At 33.7% G+C, this 16,021-nt stretch overlaps 1 protein-coding gene across 1 annotated transcript; it reads right to left on the reverse strand.

Moving 5' to 3' along the window:
* Positions 1–832: 832 nt before the first annotated feature.
* On the reverse strand, positions 833–14,995 carry LOC135170207 (tetraspanin-18B). The gene is made up of 7 exons (XM_064135803.1): positions 14,723–14,995; positions 4,736–4,831; positions 3,807–4,001; positions 2,803–2,973; positions 2,138–2,230; positions 1,750–1,890; positions 833–1,490 (listed from the first exon to the last, which is right to left on the reverse strand). The coding sequence occupies exons 2-7, from the start codon at positions 4,811–4,813 to the stop codon at positions 1,443–1,445; spliced, it is 726 nt and encodes a 241-aa protein (XP_063991873.1). The 5' UTR covers positions 4,814–4,831; positions 14,723–14,995; the 3' UTR covers positions 833–1,442.
* Between the last annotated feature and the right edge of the window lie 1,026 nt (positions 14,996–16,021).

Genomic DNA, 16,021 nt, shown 5'->3' on the forward strand with positions numbered 1-16,021 from the left:
TTTTTATTTAAAAAAACTCTATCGATGAGTTTTCCAGGAATTGTTTTGAACTTCATCTACAGATGTCTACGAATTTGTTTGATCCATTAAAAAATCCTCACTTTCCATCTGATGAAAATTTTTTTTCTATCAGTGTGTGTGTGACACTGCTATGTTATCTGTCCTGATGGGGTGCACCGGGTGGTGAATCCATTGCGTCGCGATACTTTCTATTTTTGAGATGAAATATCATCAAGATTTATAATTTCTGAAATTAACTATTAGCGACATTACGAAGGGGGTAATTATTCCGATATTGGAGAAGGAATGGAAATAGGCGTTCGGGGTGCGCGTAATATTTTATATCTTTTGTTTCTCAAGCATCACCCGGACTGCAATATCGACTTTGGACCACAGCCCCAGACAGGCGCAGCACTGGCACACACACGGTTACCGCAGTTGGACACTGAGGTAAATTCCCTTGAGGGAAAATACAGGCACTGGCCAATCACCCGTAGGGCTTCCCATAGAGCTCTGAAAAACCTTTTTTCTTGGGTAAAAAGGTTTTTCTTGCAACGAGGGCTCTCATTTCGGTTGTTGGAAAACCCGATGAAAATTACCATCCACACGCACACGAAAAGTAATTTTCGATAGAAATTGAACTTCCAGAGGGGGAAATGTGGGACTAAATTAGACTTTAGATCACGTTTTGTTGAGAAAATTAGATTTGGGAGTCGAATTTTTCCGATAAAACTCATCTTCGTCCCCGGTTTCGCTCTCTGGAGCTCTAAATTAATGAAAAATTTATTTTCGTGCAGGAAACTTAATCTAAAGATAATTACTCACACTGGGATAATTAAAAAAATTAATAACGTTTATTTCAATGCACACTGTTACAAAGAAAAAAACCTAGGGATTACAATCGAAAAATTGAGTATTTTTCTAATCCATAAAACAATATCTTTTTTTAAGATCTTGAAGACCTATCGTAATATTGAATATATAAAATCATTTGATGGCATAAACTAGACAAATTCTCAGGTGTACATTACACGGAGAGAAATTTTTTATAAAAATTGTAGTACGAGTACTGGAAATAATCGCAATTTCTCGATTCTGAAATAAATTTACTGCTGTCAATGCCAAATTTCTCGAGATTTGTGGTCAAACTCTGAGGGTTTTGAGGTAAATTTTCACAGAAATTCGGCAAAAAATCACATTTAAGTCAATAAAATTTCCAAATCCAGGATTGAATTTTTTTTAGTTATCGCTTAGCGCTTTTTTTCTGTGCTACCATCAATTTTTTTTTTAATTCTTCTCCGTGCATGGATGAATATAATGGGGTTTTAATGACGTTAAATAGTGCAAAACGATTTCGTATTTTTTTCTCGCGTGACATTTTTATGGATTAACATTTTAAGGAGATTCTCGAAGACTCCTCAAAGAACGTGAAACTCTCTCCGTCATTCGATTTTCCGGAAAAGTGCGCAGGAGAATATCATTCCGAATAACTGCAAAAAAATTGAAAATTAATGATCAACTTTTAAAATATTTAGAAAATTCCAGGAATTTCTAAAAGTTTCTATGCGGTCAAAGGCGGTCTAGAACCTCCAGACTATTCACTAGAAAAAGTGCAATTAAATTCAATTAATTAATCATTAAAATGACTAAATTTTCATTCACTGGTTTTTACGTGAAACGTGGCTCGAGGGTTGTCACGAGATTAATTACATTAAAAATCATCTAGTCTATTAAAGTATTCGATTTTACCATCAAAATGGCAACGGCGATTCCTGCAGCTCCGATGATCTTCGTATGCATCTCCAGATTCTTCTCGACGGTGGTTAGACATCCGTTGAAATACGTATTCGATTGATTCGGAGTTTCTGGGGTTGCGTTGCAGTAGAAATACTAAAAAAAAATATTTTTTGATTAATTTAACTGAAAAATTATATCGAAAATCTTTTAACATCTCATCATAATCGTGAATACTAGTGAATCGACTGCTCTTTGTCAGAGTGTGACATTATCGACGTTCAATACTATCATTGATTTAAAATCCGGAGATGGCATGCAAAGATGGGCCGATTAAAGCCTGATTTTTTATCAAAACTAAAAGCTCTGGATTAAGGGATTTATTCATTAATTCATAATGTACCTCTCCGGGTCTCACTTCCCGACAGCAGGAGCGTGGGAGTGGAAGACCGACACGGCTCCAATCCCTGAAGCTCCTGGTACCACAGCAGCGAAGCTGGAAGATAAAATATTCAATGAATTTCAAATTAAAATCCTCTTTCGACTTCATTATAATTTATCAAATGTCCAATGTTCGAAATGCTTCTTATCAAAGTATCTGAAGAGAGATTAGGTCTTAGTTAATGGCGAACGCATTCTGTTAAAAGCTTTCGTTTGAGCTCCAGGTGAGCACAAATTTTTTAATATTTTATTATGAAGGTTGGCTACCGTGAACCTCGATAATTTTTATAATTAAAACTCTAATAGACAGTTAGACATTTTTCAATTTTTTTCCAACAGAAAAACAGAATGGAAAATACGTTGAAGAATTAATTATAATAAGGAATAAGTATTTAATTGAGGAATTATTTTGATTGAGGCATAATTATTAGATTTCTTGAACTCTTGAAAATATATTAATTACATAAGTAAAATTCCACAAAATAATAATTGGGAAATTAGACATCTAAAAAAATTCAAAAGCAGCACATCCGGTTGGTAAAATATCGGCCTCAGGGCAGAGCTACTCTAATATAGTCTTTAGAATTATTTGAATTATTAGAATGAAAATGTTAACAAATGACTTACGGATCTTTGAGTTGTGTCCCAAGCCTCGTGCATGTAGGGTTTACTATCATACAGCCCCATTGAATTTTGCATTTCCATTTCGACTCTTCCGTTTAATTTTCCTCGAAACACATAGGCGAGGACTCCTCCAATGAATATCGTCACGAATAGTATTAGTACTATGATGAAATACTGTGGCGAGATAAAAAAAAATTAATAGCACAATTTCATTCTATCAAGTTACAAAAATCGTTATTATTACTTAAAAATTATGAAAACCGGGCATAAAAATCGTTATTAGTTTACCAACATTTAACACTAAAACTAGGAAACACTCTGTAAAACAAAATTAAATTCAATGTTTAGTTGAGTATTGAGTTACTACCGAAAAAAATCTAGTTGTTTATCAATTAAAACATCCAAGACACATAGGATAGTTTCTAGAAATAAAACAATTGGGCCAAGCTATCACAATTTATTTATCATACGGTTTTCTCTTATGACACTGTCATAAGTAATTAATCTCAATATTATTTTCGTTTGCAAAATGAACCCGCCGAGGGAGCACAGTGCACTCGAGAAAATTTCCTCAAGCTTTTTCTCTCCACTTCCTTTCCTCTCTGTAAATAACACGACAAGTACATATTTCATAAATTATACCATATAAACAATTTTAGTAGTGAAGCGGTGAAACGAGATGAATTGACTCGCCTCTGACCCAATGTTTCGGGTAATATCTCCCGATCTATCAGAGATAGCGTAATTTTTGTAATTACATTTGTTATTGTAGTCAATCCGATCTACAAAAAAGGTTCTACACAAAATTTCGCTATCTTCCCTCGTTTTCAAGATATTTATAAAAAACAAATGCATTATCTCGTTTTACCACTTTGCTTCTGAATTTCACTCGAGTGTATTTTAATTTTATAAAATTATTGATCAATGATTTAGACCCAGAAAATGGCAGATGTTTTTCCAACAATTTTACCATCTGCCAAGGATTTTTTTTATTGATTAGGGCTTACCGTGAGGAGCATGCATTTCACTTCCCTCGATGCGCCGATGCAACCGAAGAAGGCGACTATTGCGACTATTATACCACCGGCGAGAAGAACGTAGACAGCACCGGTTAATAAATTATTTCCAACTATATCGCTGATGTAAGGGATCTTGTCAATCATTGCCCATACAGCTAGGCCAGCAACCACGCATCCGCCGACCTGCAAAAATAAAAAAAAATTTAATCCACATTTCAGTTCATCAAAAGGTGAACATAAAATTACCTCACAAACGACTGCTTTAATAGAAAATCCACTTGATTCAATTGAATGATAAATTCAATTTCAAACAACAAAACCCATGAAGTATAAAAACTTTTTTTTTTATTTTAGAAAAATCTAGGAAATTTGCTGTACAAAAGACAAATGAATTTTTGTAAAAAATACGACATGAAAAGATTTTGTTTAGGGTTTTGCCCTGAATATTTTTGAAAAATAAATATAAATAAAATACAACCGCGACACAAATTATGGTTAATGAAAATGAAAAATTGAATTGATGGTCTGAGTCGTCCAGAGACAATCAGGTGAAAAAATCCTTTTTCTTGTCGCATCTTCTACAAAAATTTTGATATTTTTTTCAGCAGTTGCACCTTTTCCTCGTCTTGGAAAATCATTTACTAGGATACGGTATTTCCGATTCCCTCACTCAATTATCACATCACCCGTCAACTTAACGGTTATTTATACCGAAAATCTTGAGACTGTCTAACCATAACTCTGGAAATAATCTTGATGCACTATAAATAAATCTTCTGACGCTTTTGCTGACACCTTGGCAGTGATACTGAACATGTAAAGTTAGTATGAAAATTATCAGGGCCTTGAAAAAAATTACGCGTCGCTCGATTAGATTAAAAAGAAGATTAATGGTAATTGAATCTCAAGGAACTTACGAAAATGACGAAATTCGCGAAGAATAGCGAGTACTTCATGAACCGGCCGCAGCCGCTCATTTCCGTCCCGTAGCCCATAGCGTAATATCCTCTTGCCTGGAACAAACAGAATAATAAAATTATAATTTTTTAAATAATAAATGTGTGAGTTATATTTTAATTGTTAAATGCGCAATGCAATTAGTCGAGTTAGACTATATACTTAATGTCCTTTGATTAATGGAAATATTGGAAACTTTAATTCAAAACATCAGAGACCAGTTTCCTCTTGAATCGATTAAACTGGTTCCTCCGTTTTTGAAGAATATCTCGAAATCTAGACGAGATTGAAAATTTATTGTCAAGATATTGTTTATGAAACCGGTTAAAGGATAATATTGTCAGTTGCTAAATTTTCCAACTAATTCCATGACTAGATTATAAAGAATGTATACATAGTATTATGTAAATTAAATTTCGGAAAGTCTTGATATCTTTTAAAACCTCTTTTTCTTATAAATAAATAATCAAACTTGTTTTACAAACGGTGGGTTATCTTCTATAAAGTGTCAAAAATTCCTTGATTTTTGTACGTCTGATGATCCGAAATTGAAGCTTTAATCTGCACAAATATTTATTTCCCCATAAAACACTTTGTTATGTTAAAACTTTTTAAAAAAAGTTTTAAAATAAAACGATAATACAATTGACACAATTATGATTCCAAATGAGATTCAATTTTCTCCCAATTCCGTGTAGTTCTCGATAATCTTTGAATACCCAAAATACTTTAAGACCCATAAAAAAGTTAATGTCATAACAAAAATAAAATGTTTGCTATCTCCCTTTGAACACCGAGGTATTCGTCACAATCGACTTGACCCGGTCGACACACTCAATTTATTCTAATCTTCACCATTTTAAATATCCGGAAGTTTGGAATTTATTTATCGCCCAGTTGTTGCTCCAACCTTCTTCAATCACCGAATTGACATAACTGACATTTGGACAATATAATGACCAACAATGGTTAATGAATTTTGCTAGTATTCCCCACTCATTTAGGGTTATCAGTATCACCGTTTGATGATTTAGGAGCCATGAGCACCATCAGACCCCGGGCACCATCAGTCATTACCAAACATGAAGTGATGTCACTGTTAGTCAGCATTGAAATATTTCTAAGACAATTAAGACTATTCAGTTGCTTATTGCATTTTAATTTCAATAAATTTAAACTTGGAAATAGCTCGGGTGATGCCCCATTTGATCTCATAAAAGTTGTTCCTCGCAATTTGTGGGATCATTGGAGTGACAGCACATCGTCTAAATGCGGAGCAAGCGCGGATCATGACGCAAATCACAGCTTGTAATTCACGACGAATTGAGCTTCATATCTTTGGAGGGATTTCTTACATAATTCGGATTAACCCTGTGAGTTTAAAGTGCTCGAAATTTTTCACTTCCTGAATCTAATTTTCGACGATTTTTTTATGTTGGGGGGTTTGAGGAGGAATTTGCTTTCTGGATGTTCCATTTTTTTTTCTCAAGGTCTCAAGGTGTTTTTCTCAATTTTTAAACGACTAAATAGTTTAGAAATAGTGGAAAGAGGAGCAGGAGGAGAGGAGGAGGAGTAATTTGACACAATTGAATTTTTTTTAATGTTTAAGGATGTTGACATCGTTTTACTTAAATTTTCAATTTTTAAAAAATTTTCCTGGCTAATCTAGCAACGGGGACGGCATGAACAAGAGAAGATTTTTGCTTTTGTCGGTAATTAGTGGATCATTTTTAACAAAAGATTTGGATTAACGCAGGGAAATAGTCGCATTAACTTAAAACTGGTCGAGTCATTAAATAATAATAAAACGCGGAAACGTTTTATGTTTTGTCACGTCGTAAATTGAGGAGAAAAATATGAAAAAAATGAATTTTGTCATTATCAAATGGAAAGTTCTCTTTTAAGTTTAGGATTAACGCAGGTAAATGTTCACATCGCCTGATAAAAACACGAATAACTTGACAATTTTTTAGATAGACTCGACTCATTTGGAAATTTTTTACTTCAGGGCCGTCTTCATCGAGTGAATTTTTCTTGCCTATTGACAAATATCGTAGAAACACGCTGGCCTTATAAATAAAATAATCGTGACATCTCCGCTTGAATGGTGATTGAAAAATCAATTCATTTTATTTAAGTCCTTCAGATTTTTCTCATATTTTTGTGAGGACACTCAACTCTTATCCTACGAGGAAAAAGCCTGAAAAATGTATAAATTGTTAAACTTTCTTCCACGAACACCTAACGACTTATTTTTATATGTGAATATAACGAGTTTATTGCATGATTTCATTATCAATAGTAATGTCCCTTTTTCAAATCAAAGTCAAGGAAATTTAGTTTCACGGAAATATATTCGACACAAACTCAACTCTCACTCATAATTCGATTCTCCCTAACGACAATGGATGGGAAATATATTTCAAGGATAAAGAGGCACGCTAATAGCCACTTCTCACATTGTACTTTCACCAAACTATATAAAAACATTATAAAATTTGTTTTGTGTTGAAAAATCAATTAAATAAAAAATCTTGAGAAATTAGGGTATAAAAGAAAGAGAAATCAATTTTTAGGAACTGAAACAATAACAAAATATCAAAAAAATAATAAATCACTAACAGGAACGTTCTCTCAACGTTGTCACAAAAATAAAACGAGGAAAAATATTTTTTTCATTCCGGAAAGTAATTGAAAAAAATCCCCGCAGGATAAAAACACATTTTTCATCGTAATTACTTAATTATAATTTTCATCATAATAATGACTCTCGAATTTATCGTCTATACAGTCTTCCATACTGACTCAATACCGCGTCATACTGAGAATTTAAATTCATGTTTGCAAACACTGTGCATTCTTAGGAAACAGCGATTTATCGTACATCGCGTAATGACGAATCCATTAAGAATGCAATAATACACCCAGAAATGTCCCATGTTCACTCACGCGAGACTGATGATTCATTGACGTTTGTAACCTTGGACTTTTTCAATGGGGCGTCCAGTTATTTTTTTCTCATTTACGACAAGGCTTGTAATGAACTTAATTAATCAGAAGTGGAGCTTCATTTCGTTAATATCAGCGGGAACACATCAGAGAAATTAAAAAGTCCTCAATGGGACTTGGGATGCACTGGGCAGAGTCTATGATGCATGAAAGACCATGAGGATAAACTTGTAAAGTCGCTGGACCGATCGATTTTGCCCCGTACAATCACGAGCAATTTAAGTTGAGGTTATTTCATTTTTAATTAAAAAAACGTTCATTAAATTTTTTTTTCAGTGTCATTCAGTTTTAAGTTTTTAATGAAAATTTGAATTTTTTAACTCTATCAAAATTAAAAATCACATGAAGAAATTGATTTGTAATTTCATGAATATTACACATCTCCAGACTTTAAATTTATTATTTTTACTAAAAGAACGGAGTAATAAAAAAAATCCTCGCTTGACAGAAAAAGACAGTAAATAGTCTTTGACACCCGCGAAAAATATATGAAATTAAAATTTTATTTATTGACGATTTTCCCAAATTACTTCCCTACATTTTCGTATATTTATAATAAACAACCGACAGGATTTCAAGCCTCAGTAACGACGTTTAAATCCCACTGATGTGTCTCTTCAATTTCGTGAAGACCTACTCTGATAGTTGAAAATTCATTAGAGTTAATAATCCCTCCAAAATCTTGGGCAATTTACCCATAAATTACGCATTTGAAATTTGTAAATTGAGTTCAGTTCATGTCTTAGCGTGAAATCACCAACTTTCAGTTTTGAAAAACAGTTTATCTTCAAGTTTTGACCGTCACGGAGTCACTGAAGTCTCAATTACGTACAGAAATGATGTCATCAGTTATGATGACCTAGTTATGGAATTTCTTGGATCATAACGTTGATTTGACACAGATGAATAATTTCAGTATTCAAATATAGGATAAATGAAGGATATGACGAGTGACCGTGGGGTAAGACAATCAGACCAGTGGTTAGACACCAAGCACACGATAAAAAAAATTACTTTTGTCAGATGTTTATTTGGAGAAGAGAAATTAAACGGATAATTAAATCGAGGGAATGCGATTTCAAATGTGATCGATTTGTCTTAAAATTTTTGGTAATTTTTGGTAATTTCTGAATTTACTAAAAGACTAACTTTAAGGGGATAAAGGAGTGAACCGGTTTGGTCCTTGACAATTGGATGTAATTGTCCTCTTGAATCATAAACAACGACAGTTAACCCAGATATGCAGATTGAGGGTGGGTTGGCGGACTGTTTGAAGTGCATTAATAAGGAGCTCAAGGAGGACAATAATATTTAATTGAGAGAAAAGTTAACAATTTCAGCGGATCATGATTTTTTTCATGGAAATGTGTCTTTAAGAAGAACATATTGGGAAACATCGATTTTTCAGTGGAAATTTGGTTCTATTATATATTATATATTTTATATTATATATTATTACCAAGAGCTCAATTTGGAAATACATTTCCTGATGATGCTACACGTATGACTCTCCATTTACGCTTCCTTTCACTTCATCGTGGCAAAACCGTATTTTATGATCGATTTATGAGAGTGTGCTTTATTTAGATCCGGCAAATCAAGAATAAATCTGTGGGAAATGGACTTTCCATTTGAATCACATTATTCACTCGCTGAACAATCGAAGAAAGTGACAGTCAGATTGAAGAATATTTCAGGTGAAATTCACGAAGAAATTCTAGACAAATTTCTCAGTAATTTTTCACACATTTCTCTTAGAATAAATTTAGGAATGTCCTGGTGATCGAAACGCTTTTTCCGAGGGACTTATTTGCATGATATCATTTTTGCCAATACAGTAAAGTTTGCCAAATTAAAGTAAATATCCATTTACTTCAAAAAAGTATTTTTTTTTTCAATTTTTCATTTTTTTAAACCGAGTAATGCGAGTCAGATAATTCTGATTAGGTTTCAATTGAGTCACCATATTGTTCTAGAACATGATCGTGTTAATTATAACGTTGAGTGAACTCCTGTAATAATTAGGAGCATTAAATAATGCATCGAAATTCTTCGGTGAAGGAAACCAGAAATTTGGAAAGATTGAATAATTATTAATGGAGTTCGTTCAAGGTCACGTACAAAATACTCATCCGGTAGAGTAATATGATTATCATAATTTAAAATTAAGTTGATCCCCATCGGAAGTAATAAGACCGAAGAAATACAATTTTGAAAAAATGAATACTTCTCTGAAGTAAATTGATATTTAGAAAAAAAAATTTTGTTTAAAGCAGAGAACTTCAATTGTAATGTAACATGATCCGAGATGAACTCATATTTAGTCATCATTCATCTCAGCTGAAATGACCTTGACCAAGCGACTGAGACTCTACTTATTACGGAAATATTATCGTGTGATTAGTTCATGATTACTCCGGTTTTCATGGCTAATGCTGACAGTATAATTTTCACGTGATTATACATCAAATTTGTATCGCGAGTAATTATGTCATACAGATCACGTCAAGTTTGACCCAATTCCCTGTTCAGTGGGAATTTTCATGAGAACATTTTTCATTTTCCTTCGATAAAATTCCAATAAATCGAGGAATCAAAAAAAATTTATTGCAAAGACGTAAACTATTTCTCAATTTTTTTTATTCAATGGAACAATTGTGTCAATTGCCCCAATTTTGAAACAATTTTATCAGAAAGAAAAATATGTAGATAAAGACTTTCCAACACAGGTCTGCGTTCCCCTTCAAGAAAACAATTAATTAACTCGATTAACGTATATTCATTTGTTCATATTGCACTTTAATACTCATCAAACATTTCAAGAATCTAGTTTGCAATAAATCAACTGCGTATCGATCGTCCCCACGTGTTATAACTCTCCAGACAATTTTTTGAAAATTTTAGAAAATTGAAAAATCGGGTAAAAACAGTTTTTTTCTAAAAAAAAAAATTTTGAATCGCATTCCGTACGATTTAGGTACAATCACGCAGAAATGAACTCTATCGCTCATTGCACAGTCCTTGAAGTATAACAATGCTCAACGGAGGAGGTAATGTAGCAATCGGTAGCATCATAGCCGGCGATGTGCACCGAATCGTAATTACTCTTCCCACACAATTGCATTGTACCGGACATGGGATTCGATAGCAATCGCGAGTAGTCACGTACATAACCAGTTAATATTTGGGGCACAGTGCCACCTGCTCTTGTACTTTTATTTTCACTCAGCCTTTTTTTTTCGTAACAAGCAACGTATTTCCCCCTCATCCCCCTCCTCCTTTGCCCCTGGGTATTATGAAATCGGTAGACCATACATTATGTTCACCATGAGTTTAGTTTCCCAGATGGGAAGTATATGACAGCTGTTTTTTCATAACAATGATGTCATGAAAAAAAAAATGGAGTCTTAAAGTAAATGTCAAAATACGAAAATTAGAAATTGAATAATTAATGATCGACGAAGATCGGAGACTGATAAATTTTTATTAATTTTGGGACCTTCGGTGACTGATGGAGAGGATGCGGATCGTTGATGGGTTGGAATAGATGGATTTGGATGGAATAGTTTTGGGTGAAGGCGAAGGCCATTTCCAAAATTCTTATTACCAAATATTCTTGAGTTAATAGTTAACAAATGGACAGTTGAGGTGACTTGTTTGCCTCGACTTTCTACTTTCAATTGAAGTGTTCGGTAACTATTAATGAATATTCATCGGTGAATATTCATTCGGTCGTTTCAACTCGACAAAAATATTCTCAATGATGCGAAATATTGACTCGATGGGTTTGTTTAAATTTTTATGGGGAAGAGGTTTAAAGAGTAGCTGCAAAGTGATCACTTTCTGTTTGAGGTCTTTCGGTTTAAACTTGAGATAGAAATTTTTGAATTTTGGGAAAGTTTTCATGGGGTAAATGCAATGTCATGGACCTTTGCCTTAAAAAATTCCTTCTTTAACAAAAGAGGAATTTTATCCCATAATAATTAAACTTTCTCATAAACACATTCCTATACAACAAAAAAAAAAATTAAACCGATTGACCGTTTGATTTTTAAGGAACAATTATAGAATGCGGATAAATTTACATAATAAAAAATAGTTACAACGTAAAATATATAGTTATATTCCAAGTAAGACTACTGTCGATAAATTGTGCGCATTAAACTTTTTACATTGACTGTCGGGCGACAACAACCTTAACGTATTCACCTATTTTCTTTCTGATAAATTCTCGACCTTTGCCCTAAAAAAATTCCTCCGTTAACAACCATGAATTTCATCCCATAATAATTAAACTTTCCCATGGGTACAGCTCCTATACATTGAATATTGCAGTGTCGAGCCCCCGGAATGACGCTATCGAAGTCTCGAACGTAGTAAAAACGAGTCTCTCACGATAGACCAACAAGAAAAAAAAAATCATCCTCACAATAATACACAACACGAGTTGAGATAAAGGAGATGGAGTATGGAATGGAGAATGTGTAAATAAGGGACACCACCTCTCCCATGGCTTTTCGAATACGAAAGTTACTAAGTCGAGGTCGACAGGTTTTTACTCTCCGTATTACGATGGAGCTCGTCCCACCGAGATGAAATAATTTTTCCAAATAAAATAAATGCATTCGCTTGAATAATCACCATAACAAGAGTATTAAAATGCATGTGCTAACGCGCGAAGAGGGAAATTAACGTGATAATTTAAATCCCCCACCCATCAAAGACAGTTTGTAATTAGATAGTTCCGCCTGTTCGCGTGTGCGAGTAAATATTTTTTTTAATCCTGTCATTTTTAATCTCCCGATGGAACAATAAATAATTCATTCTTTTTTAATCCGTCGGGTCGTGTTTTTGTTATTTGGGGATAACGAAGTGCTTTGGGATTTTTTCCCGGTGAAAGAATTTTTAATTAATTAAAAAACTTCTATTTGACATTTCGGGAGTTTTCGGGGGTTTCATCATGATTTTGTTATTTAAAATCAAAATGGTTATGAATATTTTTTGTACCTGATGTTCAATGAACTCCATCAATAATCAATTAATTAATTTTCTTCATGGCAAAATTTTTATGAATTTTTTAATGGTTTTAATTATGGCGAGAGTTAACGCAAAGTTATAAATACCATGAACATCTTCTAAAACAATATAATTTACGTAATTCACATGGAATCAGAATTGTGAGGGAATTACTCGATTTCAAAAGCAAAGGATTGAATAAATAATTAATTCTCTAAACAAAAAAATATTTGGCAAAATTTTTTTTACTGCAAATTTAATAATTAACAATTCTGGACTTCAAAGTGTGAACTACCCTAAATTACGATAGATCCTTGGAAATCCTGAAATTATCTTCCGGTTTGTAGTTGTATGTTCACCTCCATCTCTATTTTTAACCTCGATCGATGGCTCGAAAGGACTAAAATGTATGTATGTGAAACAAAAGTACCGCAAAGTTTATGTCGTGTGCACAATGAAAACCTATATAATAAATTCATGAGTCGTTGATTATTTTTTTTCTCTCTTGATAATCCAACGAACTACGGTCTATCGATTACGCGATTGTAAACACTCGCTGGAAAAACAGGCTCGCGTTTTTCCCCCGATCATTCGTCTCGATCGACCGATAAAATCCAGGAAAATGAAAAGTGTGTAGTCGACTCCTCTATTAATATTAAAAAAAACTTAAACGATTTTCATTACCGATTTATTTCGCTTAACTCAGACTGAGAGTTACATTTAAATATAAACAATTGAATTAATTACTCAATTTGATTATTTGTCATTTTTTTATTAATCTTTATAGATAATATTAATAATGAATAGGTAAACATATGATATATAATCATATATAATATATGCATATAATATATAATATTATATTATATATTTTTCAGGTATTTCATATTCTGAGTTTTTGTAAATTGAAAAAAATCTTTTCAGTTTTGAGATGCCATTTTTATCCAAATAATTTATTATACATATTGACAACAATTGAAACATCATTCGATTATTATAAATATTTCAATTAGTGCGTGTATATCATATTTAATATAATTCTTGTTAACAATTGTTTCATCAGATTGAGCAATCGCTTACGGCTCATTACGATATTTATTGTCGATTGAAAAAAAATTATGAGAAAAAAAAACTCATGTTTTGGGCGGTCTTCGGGGGCTCTCACGTGTATCATCATTTGGGAGGCCACCAAGGGACTTCCGCGTTGCGTTTTCGCGGGAAGACGCCCACTCAAAATAACCGCGAATCCAGCAAAGTAGACGACGGTTTGTGGCGGTTTTTTTTTTCAGTAAAAAAGGGGGTAGGGAAACCGCTGAAATTTCATTTTAGCAATTTGGCAAAATTTTATGTCAAGACATTCGATTTTTTTCGCGCCCAAAACCTCCCGGAGGCAGTCTCAACCTTTTTCTAATTCGACTCGACTCGCCACTGCAGCCTCCGTAAAATCGTGGGAGTGACTCGATCTAATGAGATGCTAACGTGCAAAAAGACTTTCTACGACGCAATGAACAGTTCCTCATTCATCCCATCTCGATAATTAGATGGAGGAGTGAATAAGAGGAATTAAGTCGCGAGGAGCCGAATCCAGATAAATCCACTTTTGATCATCGGCCCGTTTTTGATGAATATCTCGGAGTCTAGAGGAGATAGGCATTTTTTTGTAGAAACATTTTTTGTAGAGCGAATTGAGTACTACAACAAATGTGGTTAGAAAAAATCCGCTATCTCTCTTAGATTCGGAGATAATTAAAGATCAATTTATCTCGTACTGCAGTTTCGCCGCTGAATTTGTCTATTTTCTAAAAAAAGTTGACACTGATTGAGTGACCCTTTGTCGCTTTCACAAGACAATTGACCGAAAAAAATCACAGATGTTAAATCAGATACTACTACTCATTCAATAACAATTCAAGACATCTCACACTTTTATTTGTCAGTCAAGAGTCGACTGAACTTTCTCCAGCAGCCGGTGCACAAGGGATCAGGTCGCCGGTCGAAAAATCACTTTTTCTGTTATAATTCGATTACAGATTTTTTCAATTTGATTGGTCGATTCGTTCGGTGGGGAAACTTCATTAATTGAGAGTGAGGGGAATCACTTTTTTTGACGTGTTGGCCAAGCGAGTATCGGGACTCAACTGAAACGTAAAACAGTTCTGCGTCTCGGCGACGGCTTAAGTCATCGCTCACTAATATGCGTGTGTCCAACGACGTTCTCCTGGGGTCCGATTTTCCCCTACTCGAGGCTTAACAGGTAAACGTGCCATACTAAGCTGCAACCTTTACTCCTTTGGTAATGTGTCCCCTTTGGGTGTAGCGAAGGGGAAACGGACGTTATGGGGTTTTAAATGTGCAGGGAGAGAAAAATTGTTTAAAAATTACCGGCGTCTTCCGTAATTTGTCAATCAAAATAATATTCGGTAAAAATTATGGAACAGTTACTGATTTTTTCAGTGAACCTTCAGGAAAAGTCCAGAACTGTTCTGTCATTTTTACTGATTAGGGTTTTGACTGACAGATTACGGAACGGGTACGTAATTTTCTGTAATTATTTCTCGATAATAAATCGATCAATCGATCAAATTTTAGTTACGGTATTCTATGATGCGGCTTCTACCCCAAATAATTTTCATTCAAAAAACTTTCGAGCCATTGATTTAAAAAAATATATATCTCCTGACGTTAAATTTAAACGCAAAAAGTTACTCAAATTTCACAAATTTCTGCCTCAATTTCCAAACGGACAATTTCAACCAAAAATTTATCATTTTGGAGCTACTTTTTGAAACTATTCACCGCAAAAATTTAAACAATAATCGTCGCGTAAACATTTTAAACGATAAAATTCTTTACACAATAATAAATCGATTTTTTTCAATATTTGAGAAAACATTTTTGGGGGAGAAAATTTTTTATATTTTTGATTTTGGAGTCGACTCTTCAGTACAATAACTCTTTCCTATCCTACACATATGTTACCACATATATACATATGTGGAGACTCGATGATAGCCTCCCTGATCTATTCCATCAACCCGCACTATTAGACACTCGCCTAGATAATAATTACTCAATCGGAATGTCAGTCTCGTCACCTCGTACCTCGTGAAAGTTGATGCGTGAGTTGATTGTTGAATCTCCTGGGGGATCAGTGAAAAAGATAAATGAAACGGGATGTAATCAACGCATTCTTATTAAGCAATTGTTATATTTTAGGGTTA

Source organism: Diachasmimorpha longicaudata, chromosome 16 (assembly GCF_034640455.1).
Source record: "Diachasmimorpha longicaudata isolate KC_UGA_2023 chromosome 16, iyDiaLong2, whole genome shotgun sequence".
NCBI classification, from domain to species: domain Eukaryota; kingdom Metazoa; phylum Arthropoda; class Insecta; order Hymenoptera; family Braconidae; genus Diachasmimorpha; species Diachasmimorpha longicaudata.

Bases quoted from the DNA above. Each gene is read 5' to 3' on its own strand.
- LOC135170207 (XM_064135803.1), bottom strand. From the start codon at position 4,813: ATGGGCTACGGGACGGAAATGAGCGGCTGCGGCCGGTTCATGAAGTAC. The intron at 4,002-4,735 runs GTAAGTTCCTTG...TTATTTTTGCAG, and splicing joins TCGCGAATTTCGTCATTTTC to GTCGGCGGATGCGTGGTTGC. The intron at 1,491-1,749 runs GTAAAATCGAAT...ATTTTTTTGCAG, and splicing joins TCGCCGTTGCCATTTTGATG to TTATTCGGAATGATATTCTC.